Here is a 15,104-nt window from a genome sequence, read left to right on the forward strand (position 1 = left end):
CACACTCATGCAGAAACAGGTACTCTCCTTGCCATCTGATGCCTAAATTTAAGTATATGCAAAGACTTCCTATAGCCCTAATAAATGGCAAAGGTCTACCGTGGGTAGTTATAGAAAATAGGCATATATTCCCAGGGAGAAAAAAAAAGCAGGTTTTCAAAAAACCTGTTTGAATAACTAAAAATTGCTACCATTTATTCAGGGCTTACCACATGCCAGGCACTACGGTAAGGATTCTGTCAACATTTCTCCCATTTAATCTCCCACAACTAACAACCTTACACAGAAGATATCAATATAATCCTTTTACAGATGAAAAAAGTGAAACTATAGACTAGTTAACTGATGTGCTCCAGGAAACATGCTAGGAGGGGGCAGAGCTAGGTTTTGAGTCCTCGTTTTAGTCTAATCAGTGTACTACACAGTCTTCTATATTCTACATTGATTATATCTAATCAAATAAATAACTGCTTACATTAAAGTTGGGGGAATTTTTATATCTCTACTATAACTAATTTTTCTTACTGGATAACTCTAAGATACCTCAGGAAAACATACTTTATGAAAATGAATATAATTAAGGAATAATAGCACAAAGCATAGATTTATCTTTTTTCCCTAAGTTGAGAATGGCTTAAAAACCAATTTCCCAAGGACACCTGCCACCTCCAATTACCCATTTGAAAATTATTCATTCTGCCTCATGACTACACAATAATGTGTATATTATACTTCTACACAATAATGTGTATATTATACTTCAAAACCACTTTTTTCAAAAAGGACTAAACAAATTAAAAATAGTTCTTATATGACCACAGAGGAAATCTATAGGAAAAAATAGTTATCATAGATTAAAATACAGGGGCAAGCGATTTACTGGTGTACTTCAGATCACATTTCTATAATTTGTAAATTTATTCTTTCATGCAACAGATGGAACTGAAGTTAGGATATTTCAATGAATCAGAAAAAAACAGTCTAATAATCTCTTTCTATACATCACTGGTCTATGGCAATTTGAACAATCACTAATGTTCATTCTTTAATTTAGCAAGTAGGTATTATTTTCGTACATACTGATTCTTCACATCCCTACCATTAAGTTATGTAAAGCAATGATTCTCAACCTCGACCATACGCTGGAATCACCTAGGAAAGCTTAAAAAAATATTAATGCTTGGGTCTCACCCCAGAGCTTATGATTTAATTGATCGGGAGTATGGCCTGTGCATCAGGATTTTTAAAAGCTCCTCAATCATCCCCAGATGATTCTAATGTGCAGCCAAAGTTGACAACCACTAATATGAAGAGTTAGATAATCAAAAACACATCTGTCAGTTTGAGAAAGAAGGCTGACTCAAATAGCTTAACAGTGATATTTTTGAATTAGCTACAGATTTCTTTGTATATATTATATATGTTCTTATAACACCATAGATAATGGAGACTTAGTTATGTTGCCAAATACTCTAGGCATTTCATGAACCAAAAAATATAACCAGATCCTTATCTCATTACAACTTTGCTCCTAAAATTATCTTATTTGTTTTTAGAATTATGTAACAAATCTGTGTTTGGATCATAGCACCATAAAATCCAATAGTACTACTGTCTTGGGGGCGTGGGTGGGAGTGTGTAGTAAAAAGGTTTAAAATTTATAACTTGCCATCTTGGGCAGTAATCCTGGCCAAGTTTCTTAAAAGACAATTTGATACACTAATAAAACTTCTGCCAAAATAATCTTTTGCAGAGCCAAAGTAACTTTAGGTATGATAAGCTGGCCCCAGTGCATGAACTTATGAATCAAACAATTGTAACAGGCTATCTGTACTTCTGATATTACTGTTTTCTTGAAAAATATACTTAGAATAAAGTAAGATTTTGTATAACAAGTGGTAGAGATGCAGCTAGGCCCCCAAATAATACTTTCTATTCACATATAACTTTATAATCTGTAAAGCTTCTTTACAATAAAATTCTTTATTTGGTTTCTATGGTTATTTAAAGTCACTTGACTCCTTGGTCATGTTCTCAAATAAATATCTTTCCAGCTCAAGAGGTATACTAATAAGGTAATTTAAAAGAAAATTCATGATTGGTTGATGAGAAGTTGTCATGATGCTGTCAAGAAAGTTAAGGTAAGTCACTATGATGTTTATATCTAGCATTATTGCAGTTTCTAACTAGCACATTTACCTCTAGTTCAGATTATACATCAATACTCCACTTTAAATAGCTCCTTTAATATTATGCCTTCTAAATAGACAATTGGCAACTACAATAGCAAATATTCTGTAAGAGGAAAATATGACCTCTTAAGAGGAAAGTGTCATCTACTGGGACTTAATGTCAGCAAATGAATATTCATTCAAATAAACATCTGTTACTTCCATAAGCCACTGCAGTAAATCAGTTTTAAGAAGCTGTACAGAGATGAATACCGTATCACCTTTCCTCACCCCAAATCAATCTCTTTAAACTGGGATCCCTGTTGTCTGGATTTTCCATTGCACATACCACACTACAACACATTGTAGCTAGGCAATATAGAACCTGTGCATGTGCTCCTGATGTCAGTCCCTGATACTGGTTTTAACTTATTTAATATTTGCAGCACTCAAGTTACATGTGTTTGTCAAGTTATGTGGTTGAGATTGCTGCAATGTTAGTCTCATTTGTAGTGTCTTTAACAAACAAGTGCTTGTTCCTGTAGCAAACTGACCATCTGTGCACACACACTTATATGTATATATGTATGCGTATACATATTATATATATATTTGCACTCTGTTCGATTAGAGTAAGTACACTCAGATTAAGTCATTAGTCCAAACACTATTTGTGCCACAGTAGACACAGATGCCTGGTGATGCTGGGAATTTTCCCCAGACAACTCCTTTAAATAACTAACAATTATGTTTATAGACTCACAGTTAAATGCACAAATACAGCTTATCAGTGATTTAGTGTTCTTTACAGAAATGCAGAGATTTCAGCATTCTATAAACTATCTCTCGGCCTACATTAGCCACACAAGAACTTCTTGTTCCCAGTATAAAGTGAAAGGTGTAATCATTGTTCCTAAATCTAAATGTCGGGATTTTTAAAAAATGTAAAATAAAATGTTAAATTTTAATAGGAAATGCTTTGTACTTAAGATTTGGCCATATCTTCTAATACTGAAGTGACAGAGTACCAAGATTTATTTTTCATAATCTCTTACTTTTTAAAACTTTAGTCCACCTGGGGACACTATTCATCTGTTAAGAGTCACTGACCTGCATGTTCCTCACCAATAAGAAATCATTTTTAAGTTACTTCAGTTGTTTTCTTCTAATGGAAGTGGAGAGAGAGAGTGTGATGATATAGACATTTGATTTAATAAATACTTTAAAATTGTGGTCAACATTATAATAGGCTAAACGGGATAGGAGAGGAAAAGGACAAAGAAAGAAAATGTCATAAAGAAAGAGGATGAACTAGAGAGAGTTTGGTAGAAGAAAAATTGCCCAGGAAGACCACAAATTGTTTCTGATTTTTATAGGAGCTTCTTTACACATTTCTTCCTCATCGGAGAGTTACTGTCAATCCCACTATCCAAAGACTGTCCAAAAGCAACCTCCTGGGGATGCCTGAAACCACAGCACTTCCCCATTCTTCACTGGCTGTCAACATATCCAGGCTGTCCTAGACATCTCAATCCTTTCATGCCACTGTGGGGCCAATGATGCTGTTAATTTCTTCTCCTCCTTCTCATCTCTTCACTTGGAATGCCACTGTTTCCTTCAGAAATGGCAGAGCACAGCAGCCAAGAGCATATGTTTTGGGGCACAGCCCAACATTTACTAGTCATGTAATGTGACCTCGAGCATGTTGCTTTATTTCTCTGTGCCTCAGTTTCCTCATTTGTATTTATTAACATATAATAATTTGGGTTATTGGGGGTATTACCTGAGGCAATGTACATAAAAGACAGCATAAAAGAAGTGAGTGAGAGTCCAACATCTGAAGTTTCCCAGCTGAAAGGTTGAATTCTGAATTCTTTTTTTTTTTTTTAAAAAAAGATAACCTACCACAATGTGAAAATAATTAAGCTGCTGCTATTTAACCACCATATAATTATCCTAAGATAGAACTTGTTTTCTATCTACTCAACTAGTGCCTATTTCTTCAGAGACTGCTCTGTGTGCATGCATGCATGTGCTCATGTGTGTGTTAATGAACATGTCACCTACATTCAAAAATACAGTTTTCTCTGCAGGACTAGGTATTACAAAATACAGTTTTTCATTTGTTGAATAGGTACTCAATATTTGTTGGCTGAGTCAGTATATAAAGCTACCTTTCATATCCTCTGGCCTACCCTCTAATGCATTTGAAGGCAGCAAAACAATTCCAAGGGGCTACTTATTACCTAAAGAATAGGTAAAATGAAATTCAGCCATTGCTTTTTTAGGTAGGAAGTCCCTGTTTTTAGGCCTTGAGGCCATCCCTCTTAAACTATCCTCCTAGATTATAAATCCTTTAGAGCAGAGATGCTGTCCTATCTTGTTTGGCACATTATCCTCTACCACTGTACTTTGTCCTTTAAAAGGACTTTATTATATTTATTATTTGAATAAATAAAGTCTCAGATATGCATGTAATTATATTTCCTACGTTCAGTTTTATGGGACTTTTTGTGTGTATAGCAAGAGTAGCCACACGGTAGTCATAACTTTGTTTTTTAAGAAATTCTTCTAAGAACAAGAAAAAAATTAAGTTTAGAATTAATCTAACCAGAAAGTGGAAAACTCACGTGACAGAAACAACCTTATTAAAAATGAAAAATGACATCAATTATTTTTTACAAAATTCTAAACAACTTGAATTGCTGTTGTATTTTTTCCCATTTAAATTGACAGCTGGTTTGGATACTCATATGTTCATATAGCCAAAATAATGGGGAAAAGGTGGCGCTGGTTATAGTATCCTTTACATAAGACATTCTAATTTTTAAAAGCTAAATTGAATTTTAACAGTTAATTGACTCATGTGGATACATATGGCCTTAAATCATCACTGGCGTAAGTGGTGCCTTTAAGCATTGTTAGTTTTGTTGTTGTTGTTTCTGTTTTTAAAGATGCTAACAATCATGTTAGTTAATTCAGTGTGTTCAACATTATTTATTTAAACAAGAGCATAAATCATACGGATTCCAGAATTGGAAAGGACTTTCAGACTCTTCATTTTACTGATAAAGAAACTGGCATCTAGAAGGCTGAAGCATTTTAACCAGGACTTAAACTTAAGATGTTGAGTTTCCGGGTCAGTGACCACAATGTTTTGATAAAGTAGTAGAGAAAGTTGGACCAAATGTGTAACAGTTTTATTTCCATCAGTTCTTTTAAATTGCTCTGCCAAAGAGTCTGAGATTGATTGAGGTGATTGATTTTAATCTTAACTGCCAGACTTTAGCTTTATAGAACACATAACTTGATTTCTTCTATGCAGACATTTTATTAAACACGTTAGAAAAACTGTGTTACCCTGCTGTACTTTTAGAAAACAGCATAAGCCTATAGCCCAGTATTCATTCTCTGACCATGATCTTATTAGAAATTGAGTGAGAAAATGTAGTCATTGTTCTCCCTGACATTTATCTCAGAGATTAGAGTCATATACCAAACATCTTTAATTTATTTCACTGTATGAAACTATTGTCCTTTAATTTCTCTAAATATCTTTCAATTCCTGTATGCTCGGCCTATGCTGTCTTTAATGAAACTGGTTCCATAAATATATTAGGCAGTGTGAAAAGATAATTTTTCTTGTTGTTATTATTCCGTAACATTTCCTTCAGTTGGCTCTCTTTGACTGTGAATGAAGGTAATGTGGTCTCATTCAAGAATTATTTTACTAAATATTATATGCCAAGTATGCCAAGATACTGTCCTAGGCACAAAAAATAGATATGGGACCTTCCCTCCTTCTAGTAGGGGGAGAAAAATATTGCAGAAATAATAACACAAAAAAATATTTACTTATAAATTGTGACAAGTCTTATCAAGAATATATAGGATGATTATGTAGAGAATGATTGTAATAGGATTACTGAATTTATACTACCATATTAGAGAAGGTCTCTTTCATGTTTATGAACAAAGGTGCAAAAAGACTGTTAAAGTTACAAAAACTTTCTGATGACAGTCTTTTGACAATCTCTACAGGAGCTGGTGACTTGGGAGACTGGACTCTTTGCCCTAGTAGATATGACAGCATAGCAGAATGGGCATAGAATTCCAAAGTGCTCTCTACAGTTCTGTCAAGAGCTACCTTTAAGACTTTAGGAAAGTGACTTATTGTCTCTAATCCTTAATTTCACCAGTAGAAAAAGTCTAGTACCTCAACATCCTTTTCTGGATTATTAGTACTAATACTAAGTGGTCATTCCTTTATGAATCTAAGTTGGAGATGTTCCTTACCTCTACCACACAGAATATATATTCTTTTTGAAAATTTTTTATCATTGTTTTTTTAACTCATTCACATTACTCTGGGATATTTACTTCGTCTGAGTTATTTTGGGATATTATAATCCAGAGAAGTTAAAATCATATACACCTGACATTTTACTAGGCATAAAAGATTTTTGAGATCTTTATAAATTATAATGAGCCTTTAAAATGGACCTGAAAAACACTAAAAGTCTTACTCTTGAAACAGAAACATTCTGTAAAAATATTGTTTTACTACTTTAGTTATATAGATGTTCAACTGGCACATAAGCCTGATTATCATATCAAATTAAACTACTTTATTTGTGGCCCCAAAAGAAAGCACACTGCTCCTTATTGAGCCTTTTCTAATTAGATAACCATTTATGCAATATGGTAGAGGGAGCCAGAATCACAAGCAATCAGGCTACTTATTCCAAAATGATTGTTTGCATATTTCTTCCAAATCTCTATTATACATTTTTCAACCATCATGGATACAACTTTGTTTTCTGAAGCAGACATGATACATTTAACCTGATTTTACAGAAGATGCTATGAGGCATCTCAGAAAAATGTAAGTGATGATGTTAAGTAAAAATATAAGTTAAAAAAAAGATGTATGACACTTTTGTTAGTCTTTTTAACTAAGCAGGACATGAGCTGATTTCATAGAAAAGGATTTTCCGACAAGGAGGAATTGATAAACTGTTAGTTATAATACTCACCATTTTATATTCATGTATCATATTCCATCGAGTGAATGAACTGTAATTTACCAAGCATAGTCCTTATGTTGGACAGTTTGAGTGGTTTCCATTTTTATATAGTATAAATTATACTGGGATAAACATTGTCAGGCATATAGCATTTAAAAAATATTTTGGATTATTTCCTTAGGATAGATTCCCAGAAGTAGAATTACTAGGTTCAAAGAGTATGAACATTTTTATGATTCTTGCAGCACATTGCCAAATTGCTTCCCAAAAAGGTTATATCAATTTACAATGCCATCAGCAATATAGGAAAGTGCCCTTCTCATGATACTCCTCCAGGTATTTGGCATTACATAGTTTTTAGATTTGCAAATTTTGAAGGCAAGAATGTTGTACCCCATTTTAATATATATATTTCTTACATTTTTTAAGGCAAAGATAAATATTTTTACATACAGTTTAATAACTTCAAATTTCTAACATGTTCTTTAACTATGTTTTGATATTTTTATAAGCCTCTTCAGAATTACATGTGATATATACTAATCATTATTCATAGTATTATACAAACCATTTTATCTAGCCTGTTGTTTCAACTTGCTACATGTATATGTACGTGGTTCCTTTAGGAAGGCATATTGAGGCTTCAATTTGTATACCTGGTCAAATGCGTTGTTTCCTGTAATTTTTCATGGTGCTGTTGCTTTTTAGCATAGTATATCATAACTCTGTCTCTCTGTATCATGTACTCAAATTATTCTGATTTTCTTAAGTAGTGACTTTTAAAAATGTTAACTCTTGAACTCGCTTATAACTATGCTGATGTATGAAATAAGGCATGATTTTAAGTGATCTTTTTCCATATTGGTAACTAGTTATCTCAGTCATTTATTGCATAATACTTCTTATTTTGTATGTTTTAGGTAAAATCTCATCTGTTACATAATTAAATGATCTAATTCTTGGTTACATCTTTTTCAGTGATCTATCTGTCCTCGAGCCAGAGCTTGTTTTATTTAATGTGGAGTCTCTTCATATGGCTTTTTTCAGTATTTAAAATTGGTCTTCCCTATTTTTTCTTATATCAACTTTAAAATCCTGACAAATTCTAAAATAGTCTGCTTGAACTTTCATCATTTCTTTTAATTTATGTAATAACTTTTTTAAAAAAACTGTTAAAACTGCATTTATTTTTGCCAAATCTACACCTCTGCATTTATTTACATCTTTTTTTCCCTCATAAAAGTAGTACCTGCTTATTAAACTAGAAAAACACTGCATATAGTAAGAAGAATATAAAGTTGTTCATATTCAAAGTCATTCTAAAATCTAGGTACTGGTCAACCTTTTGTTTTCAGACATTTTTGTTTTGCTTATTGTAAAAATACAATGCATATTAATTCAACAAATATTTATAGAGGATTTACTTTGTGCTCGGTACCTTGAGAGGTATTGAGGCAGGCTCTGATTTCAGTGACTAAAATAGACAAACTTATACCTTAAGTGTATTTTATCATAATCTGGTTTTGTATTTTAGCTTGCTTTGCACAACTGTTATTTTAATAATGGCAAATTTAATTATGTGGGTGAATCAGTATGTGTAATCATTTGCATATTGTTGGACATTTCCAATTTTTCAATATCATTTTTCTCACTTTTAGAATGTTTCCTTAAAGTACATTTCTTGAAATGGAGAAATCTGGTCAAAGGGTATGGCAACATTTAATGCTCCTGAAAAAAACTTCCAAATTGCTTTTTGAAACATGTACCAATTTTCATTGCTACTAGAAATGGGCAAAGGGATTTTTTTTTTAAAACCAATTTTCCAGGAATTATTATAACAACTAAAAATTGTTTTTGCTATTTTGGTAGATATTTCATTTCAACTTTCCTTTCTGGATAACTAGCAAGGCTAAATTTTTGTTATAATGTTAAATATTTCTTTAAAAATTTTTCTGTAATGCCTTTTGATATACTAAGGTGCTCATGGTTTTGTTTCACGTGTACAGGCTCCTTACCATGACATAAGCCTTTCTGGGTATATACCTTCCCTTAGAGTTATCTCAAAAGAGAAATACAGAAAATAATCACTGAGTTATCTGACGTCAAACCAAGGCTTATGCACCTTTCGAACTCCAGGGCTCAGCCCTTGGTGTAGCACACAGCAGGTTTTCCCCTTAGGATGCAGTGGAAGTGCACCCAAATGTCACTGGGTGCACTTGGATTCTGGCGGTCCAAAGACACTGGGACTAACAATGACAAACAAGGCTGTGTAAACTAAGGCTGAGCCAAGAAATACCTTCCTAGTAAACCAATCCAGTGTTTATGGGTAGAAAGAGAAAACTGCTTAGCCAGAGGACTGAGGATACAAGTAACTGGAAAGCATCAGAAACAGCCAGTAAAACTGAAGGGACACTCAGAAAAGTTATTGACTGGAAGGAAACAAAGCACCTTAAAATCAACAAAATAAATTCATATGTATTCTACATCTTCTATGTGTGAGGGATGCTGTTGGTCATGGTGGATGAATTGAGGTCTATACCCCAGCTTACATAATCATTCAATTAAGAAACTTCTCAGGTAATTCAGTGAGAGATCCTGTGAAATTCTTAGTTACACATACTCACAATTATGTACACAGATAACAGAGACTCATTGAAAGGAAAAGCATCTCCCAAACTACAGAGGTGCAAAGGATTCTGGGGTCTGACTTATTTGCCCTTAGGCAGGCCTCTTTTTGTCACAACATTTGGTGGATAAGGGGATAAGAGATAATCATTGTAATACTGCAATTGGATTCGGCATCTTCCCTCCTACTACTGCCCTTCTCAGGGCTGTGAGTGAGAGGCTGGCAGGACCCCACACCAACAAGAGAAAAGAAAAGAGACTGAGAAGAAACAATCTTTTTGTGGTAGCTGGTGTCTGCTTGTGAAACTATTCTGAGGGACCTTATGGGAAAAGGGCCCTTTTTATTATATATTTTATGAAATAATTGCATTAGGTCAAATTTATATGCTCCCAAGAGTGCCCGTGAAACATGAACCCTAATTTCAAGGACTGACATAGCAAAAACAAGAGAGAGAGAGAAAATAATTACAAAACAGGTTGTCACGTGAGGAAGAACTAAACATTAGAAGCAATTTGTACCTTACAAGTTACGTCTGGTGGAGGTGATGCCATGTCATCTGGGAGAGGAGCTGTGAGTTGAAATCATTTGAGCAACCCCTTGAGTCAGCTGAATGAAGGGAGCCAGGCACCTCACATTGTGGGGGCAGGGCACTACTGCCCCTAACCTCATGGAACCATTTATTACCTTTATGGTGACTTTAACAATAGGTATTATTTGTTGAACACCCAAGTTCCAGGTATTTTGCCAAGAGTATTACCTATATTATCTACATTATCACTAGCCCTAGTGCTCTCTCCAGGACTAATCTAATGTTTCCTTCTTTGACGTTTACCTCACGCCCCACAACTCCAACCTGAATTAATAGTTCCATTATTAATTAATTGATGATTAAGAATGCTCTATTCTCATTCACTTCTTTAATATAGCACTTCTCATTCTGCAGGCTACGTTTCTGGCTGCCCCGCTACACAATCGAGCTTGGTTAAGAGCATGACCCATGTTTCACTCCAGTTTCCCAAGCAGTTAGTAGATCCTGAATATTCTGTTGGGTGAAAGTTAAGTTAAACTCCATGACTTCAAACTCACCAAAAAATCTTGGAATCATGGAATTTTTGAGTAGAAGAGGGTTTAGAACCTTTGATACAATCTCCTTTTACATAAGAGTAATTGAAATAACTTAACTTGCCCAAGGTCATATGAACTTAGTAGAATGAGGATTAGAATACACTTACCTTGCTTTTCAACCCAATACTATTTCTGAAGACGTTACCAAACACAACTAAATATCTTTCTCCCCTAAGCTCCTCACCCCACTAAATCCTATCAGCAACTGGCCTTTGGGCCTTCAGGCTATTTCTGTGTTCTTAAATTTCCTAAAAGAACCCATGTTTAGCATACAGCTTTCCTTTTATATCTCCCCATTCCAAACAAAGCAAAGCTTGAACTCCAAATTGTCTGGCTTTTGCTGTAACATCACATCGTGTAAAGCTGGGGGAAAATTCTGCGTTTATTTTCACTAACAAGCTTTTCCCACAAGCACTCTTTGACCCAGCCAAATCAAAATGCTCGTCCACAGACCGACCATGCTCTTTTTTGAGGCATGAGTTATTCTATCTGTTCATTCTGAGTGGAATATCCTTACTGCTTATGAATCTAGTGAACTTTAATGAACTGTTCCCCTTCTGGATGAGGAGCTCTTAGCACAGAGTAGAGACCTGGCTTTAGTCACACAGCAATTGAATGAGTGTGTCCAGCACCTAGCAACATAGAGCCCTCAATAAAGTTAACTGAATGACTGTGTCTTTGGAAAATTACGTAAATGTAACCTATTCTTTAGAGTTGTTATCAAGCTTTTACCAAAAGTTTTCTATTAGGAGAAATAATAAGCAAATAGTTGGCTCACTCAGTCTTTTCGTCTTTCCCTTAACTCTGGTACATGTTTTGACTCTGCCATTCTCACTCCCTCTGTGAACTGCACATTTTCACAGCACCCCTGCCCCTGGACACTTGTGGGAGAAGAATCCACAAATTCCTTTGAGGCTCCATCACCGGAACAAGTTCTCAGTAGCTGGAGAAGGTCTGGGCGGCAAACAGGAAGTTTTTGTATTCTGGCTACTTTGTGCCGCGGGGTAAAAACCGCACAGTCCACCTGGAGACTGCATAAAGAATGGTAGAACAAACAAAACTGTCACTATCTCCACCTAAAGCTTTTCTGGGTGGACATTCTGACCCACCATCACTCAGGACTTCTTTCCGGAACTGGCACCTCGTGCAAGACAGAAGAGTCCCGCAGAAAAGTGTCATGTATTTAGCTCTCATCGCCACCCCACAACCCCAAACTCTTCTCCTTCACTTTTAAGAATGTTGAGCGGGACATTTTAAACACTGTTTTGGATTTTTAAGGTTTCAAAGCATCCGAAGGACAGTCTCTTTTGGCAGCGACAGTTGCAAGCTGTGAGCCAAAAATAAATAGAGGTTGGTCCCCTAATCAACAAATATATTCTACTCTCTTCAATGCCCAGGACCCCACCTTGTCCCTTCCTCCAGCTTACACGAGGGGCAAGTGGCAGCTCTTCTCCGCCTGCGTGCCTGGCCTCGCCAACAACACCCATTAGTCTCCCGTCTCCCGGGGCGGCGGGGGACTCCCAACCACGCGCCCAGGGCCCTTTCCCAGGTACTGGGGCCCCGGGAGCCACGACGTCCCCCACGCAGGCGGACGGGATGGAACTAGCCCTGGGGACGCGGGTAGCCCAATGGGCAGCCTCCGCCCGGAGGCGGGCCCAGGCCGGAAGCCACCCCGCGGCACAGCGGCCCCACGATACGGTGCCCGCGCCCCCGCCTTCTCTGGCACAGGCTCCGCGGCCAAGGGCGGCAGGGGCCAGCCCGCCAGGTCCCCGCCGCGCTCTTTGTCCTGGCCGCGCGCGGGCGGACGCGTGCACCCCCCGGGTGAGGGGAGGTGCGGGGAGCGCGCGCGGGAGCGCGCGGGAACAGCTCGCGCCCGCCGGGCGCCGGCGGCGCGCGCCCCTCCGCCAGGCAAGCAGCGAGCACGCGCGCCGCCGCCGCGCCCGCCCCTCCCCCCGCGTTCGCCTCGGAACTTGCTGACTGCGCGGCCGGGAGGAGCCGAGCCGGGCGGCGGCGGCGGGAGGCCACAGCGCGCGGGGGTCTCCCGCGTCCCCTCCGCCTCGCCGGGAGCTCGCGCCCTCGCCCAGCCGAGCTCCCACCCCCCCTTTTTTCCGAAGGCGCTGGGCGGCGCCACCCTCCGGCCGGAGCCCGGCACTGCACAACCCCCTCCGACTTTCAATGTTCCACACTCCCCGGCCAGAGCCTCCTCGGCTTCTTTTTTTCCCTCCCCCCCCTCCCCCCCCCCACAGCTGCCTCCATTTCCTTAAGGAAGGGTTTTTTTCTCTCTCCCTCCCCCACACCGTAGCGGCGCGCGAGCGGGCCGGGCGGGCGGCCGAGGTAAGGCGGAGGGGCCGGGGGGCCGCGTGGGGGGCGGCCGGGGCGGCGGCGGCTGCGGTGGGGGAGGGGGCGGGGGCGGGCAGCTTTGTTCGCGCCGGGCGCCCGCGCCGCCGGTGTCCGCGAGCCGCGGCGGGGCCGGCCGGGCTGCTCGCATCACTTGGCGCCCGGCGCTGCGAGCGCTGCCCGCGGCCCCCGCGCGGCCCTCCCCACAAAGGGCCGCGGAGCTGCGTGGCCGCCGCCGCCGCCGGCCGCGGCTCGCCTCCGCGGGCGCGGAAATTTGTTGCACTTCTTGGGGCTTTGTTTGTTTGTTTGTTTTTCCTCTGGGTTTCTTATTTTTTTCGTTATTTTGGACAAAATGTCGGTCCGTGATGTAAAAATTGAGCGAGGAACCTTGGTGGCATTGGGAGCTTTGCAGAAGGTGCAGTTTGAATTCTGCTTTTCCCAGGGTGGCAGCTAGGTCTTGGCCGGATGAATCTTCGCTGCTGGCGGTGGAAACAGCTAGAAGAGCTCGTTAGTTGATTTTTAAATTTCCAAGTGTTGTGTTTAAAGCCTTTACGTGCACTGAGAAGGAATCGCCACCTTAAATAAGCATATGGGCGATTAACAGGGTGTGTTTTCCTCTCGGAAAGGGAATTTGGTAGCTTTGACCAATGTCAGTGTGTAAATATTTAGACGTTATTAGTGACTTTTAAACATTTTTTCAGCGAGATCTGTTATTTACAGTATGTCATATGTTATTAATGCTTGTTGCCTAAGTTCCTTGGCAAATCTGTTTCATGCCTTCTGAGAAAGTAGACAATTGATAGATTGTCCAAGAGATGGAAAAAAATGTGAGTGGGTTTTCTAACTTGAGTTCGGCAAATCCCTGAACGCTGGCGTTGTGTGACACATCACCTCCCCTGTAACCCTTGTTGTATGATGAAATAAGTGTGAACACTTTTGAAGCTTTTTCATTACAATACGATATTAGATGAATAGAAGAAAATGCTGTTGGTTTATTTCCTAGATTTAACATTTTCTCCCCATCCTCCCCTGTTCTCTTTAAAAGTTTTCCAAGAGATAACTTCACCAAGATGTCCAGTGATAGGCAAAGGTCCGATGATGAGAGCCCCAGCACCAGCAGTGGCAGTTCAGATGCGGACCAGCGAGACCCAGCCGCTCCAGAGCCTGAAGAACAAGAGGAAAGAAAACCTTCTGCCGCCCAGCAGAAGAAAAACACCAAACTCTCTAGCAAAACCACTGCTAAGTTATCCACTAGTGCTAAAAGGTAATGTGTAAAAGAAGGATCCAGCACACTTTGTCAGGTTGTCTTCCAGGTGGTTGGACGCTTTTGTTGGTTTTACATCAATAGCAATAGTTCAGAAATATTTACTTCATTATCAGTTTATTTGTACTTGAATGAGTTGTCATTCTTTAGGTGGTATATATGCAACCTTGCTAGAATTATGCTTTTAAGCAAACTTATTCTGTACTTCGGTAACTTCAGTTAAGAGTGTCCTTGAGTAGAGATTAGACTAACATTCTGACAGATTGTTTAAGGAGTTGGCAAGGAAAATTTGGTGAACCCAAATTAGATGGTACTTTGGGGATGTTTCCTTTTATGAGTCATAATCTTCTTTAATGAAATTGACACTTCCAGAGATTAGCAGGGCCTCTCTTCATGAAACTTAATGATCAGAAATGATCATATTTGCTAGAAAATTGCAAATTCAGGCCTTTGCTATGTTTGAAAGCAGATTTAAAATCGTGCTGCAAATCTGCTTACAGTTTTACAAAACATGACTTTAAATCATGTATCACAGGTAACTATCGTGATTAAAT

The 15,104-nt window shown here is 38.7% G+C and overlaps 1 protein-coding gene across 4 annotated transcripts in view; it reads left to right on the forward strand.

Annotated features, from left to right (window-relative positions):
* The first annotated feature begins 12,692 nt into the window (after nt 1–12,692).
* Nucleotides 12,693–15,104, forward strand: part of UBE2E3 (ubiquitin conjugating enzyme E2 E3) — an 83,815-nt gene continuing 81,403 nt past the window's right edge. Inside the window, exons 1-3 of one of the 4 annotated variants that reach the window (XM_025404905.1) lie at nt 12,693–12,857; nt 13,252–13,283; nt 14,332–14,550. In XM_025404905.1, coding sequence (XP_025260690.1) covers nt 14,357–14,550 — 194 coding nt within the window. In that variant the 5' untranslated portion in view covers nt 12,693–12,857; nt 13,252–13,283; nt 14,332–14,356. Of the gene's footprint in view, nt 12,858–13,251; nt 13,284–13,441; nt 13,794–14,331; nt 14,551–15,104 lie in introns of those variants that run through there. The other 3 variants (XM_025404907.1, XM_025404906.1, XM_025404904.1) reach the window with 3 other exon arrangements.

This window comes from Theropithecus gelada, chromosome 12, assembly GCF_003255815.1.
Source record: "Theropithecus gelada isolate Dixy chromosome 12, Tgel_1.0, whole genome shotgun sequence".
Classification (NCBI taxonomy): Eukaryota; Metazoa; Chordata; class Mammalia; order Primates; family Cercopithecidae; genus Theropithecus; species Theropithecus gelada.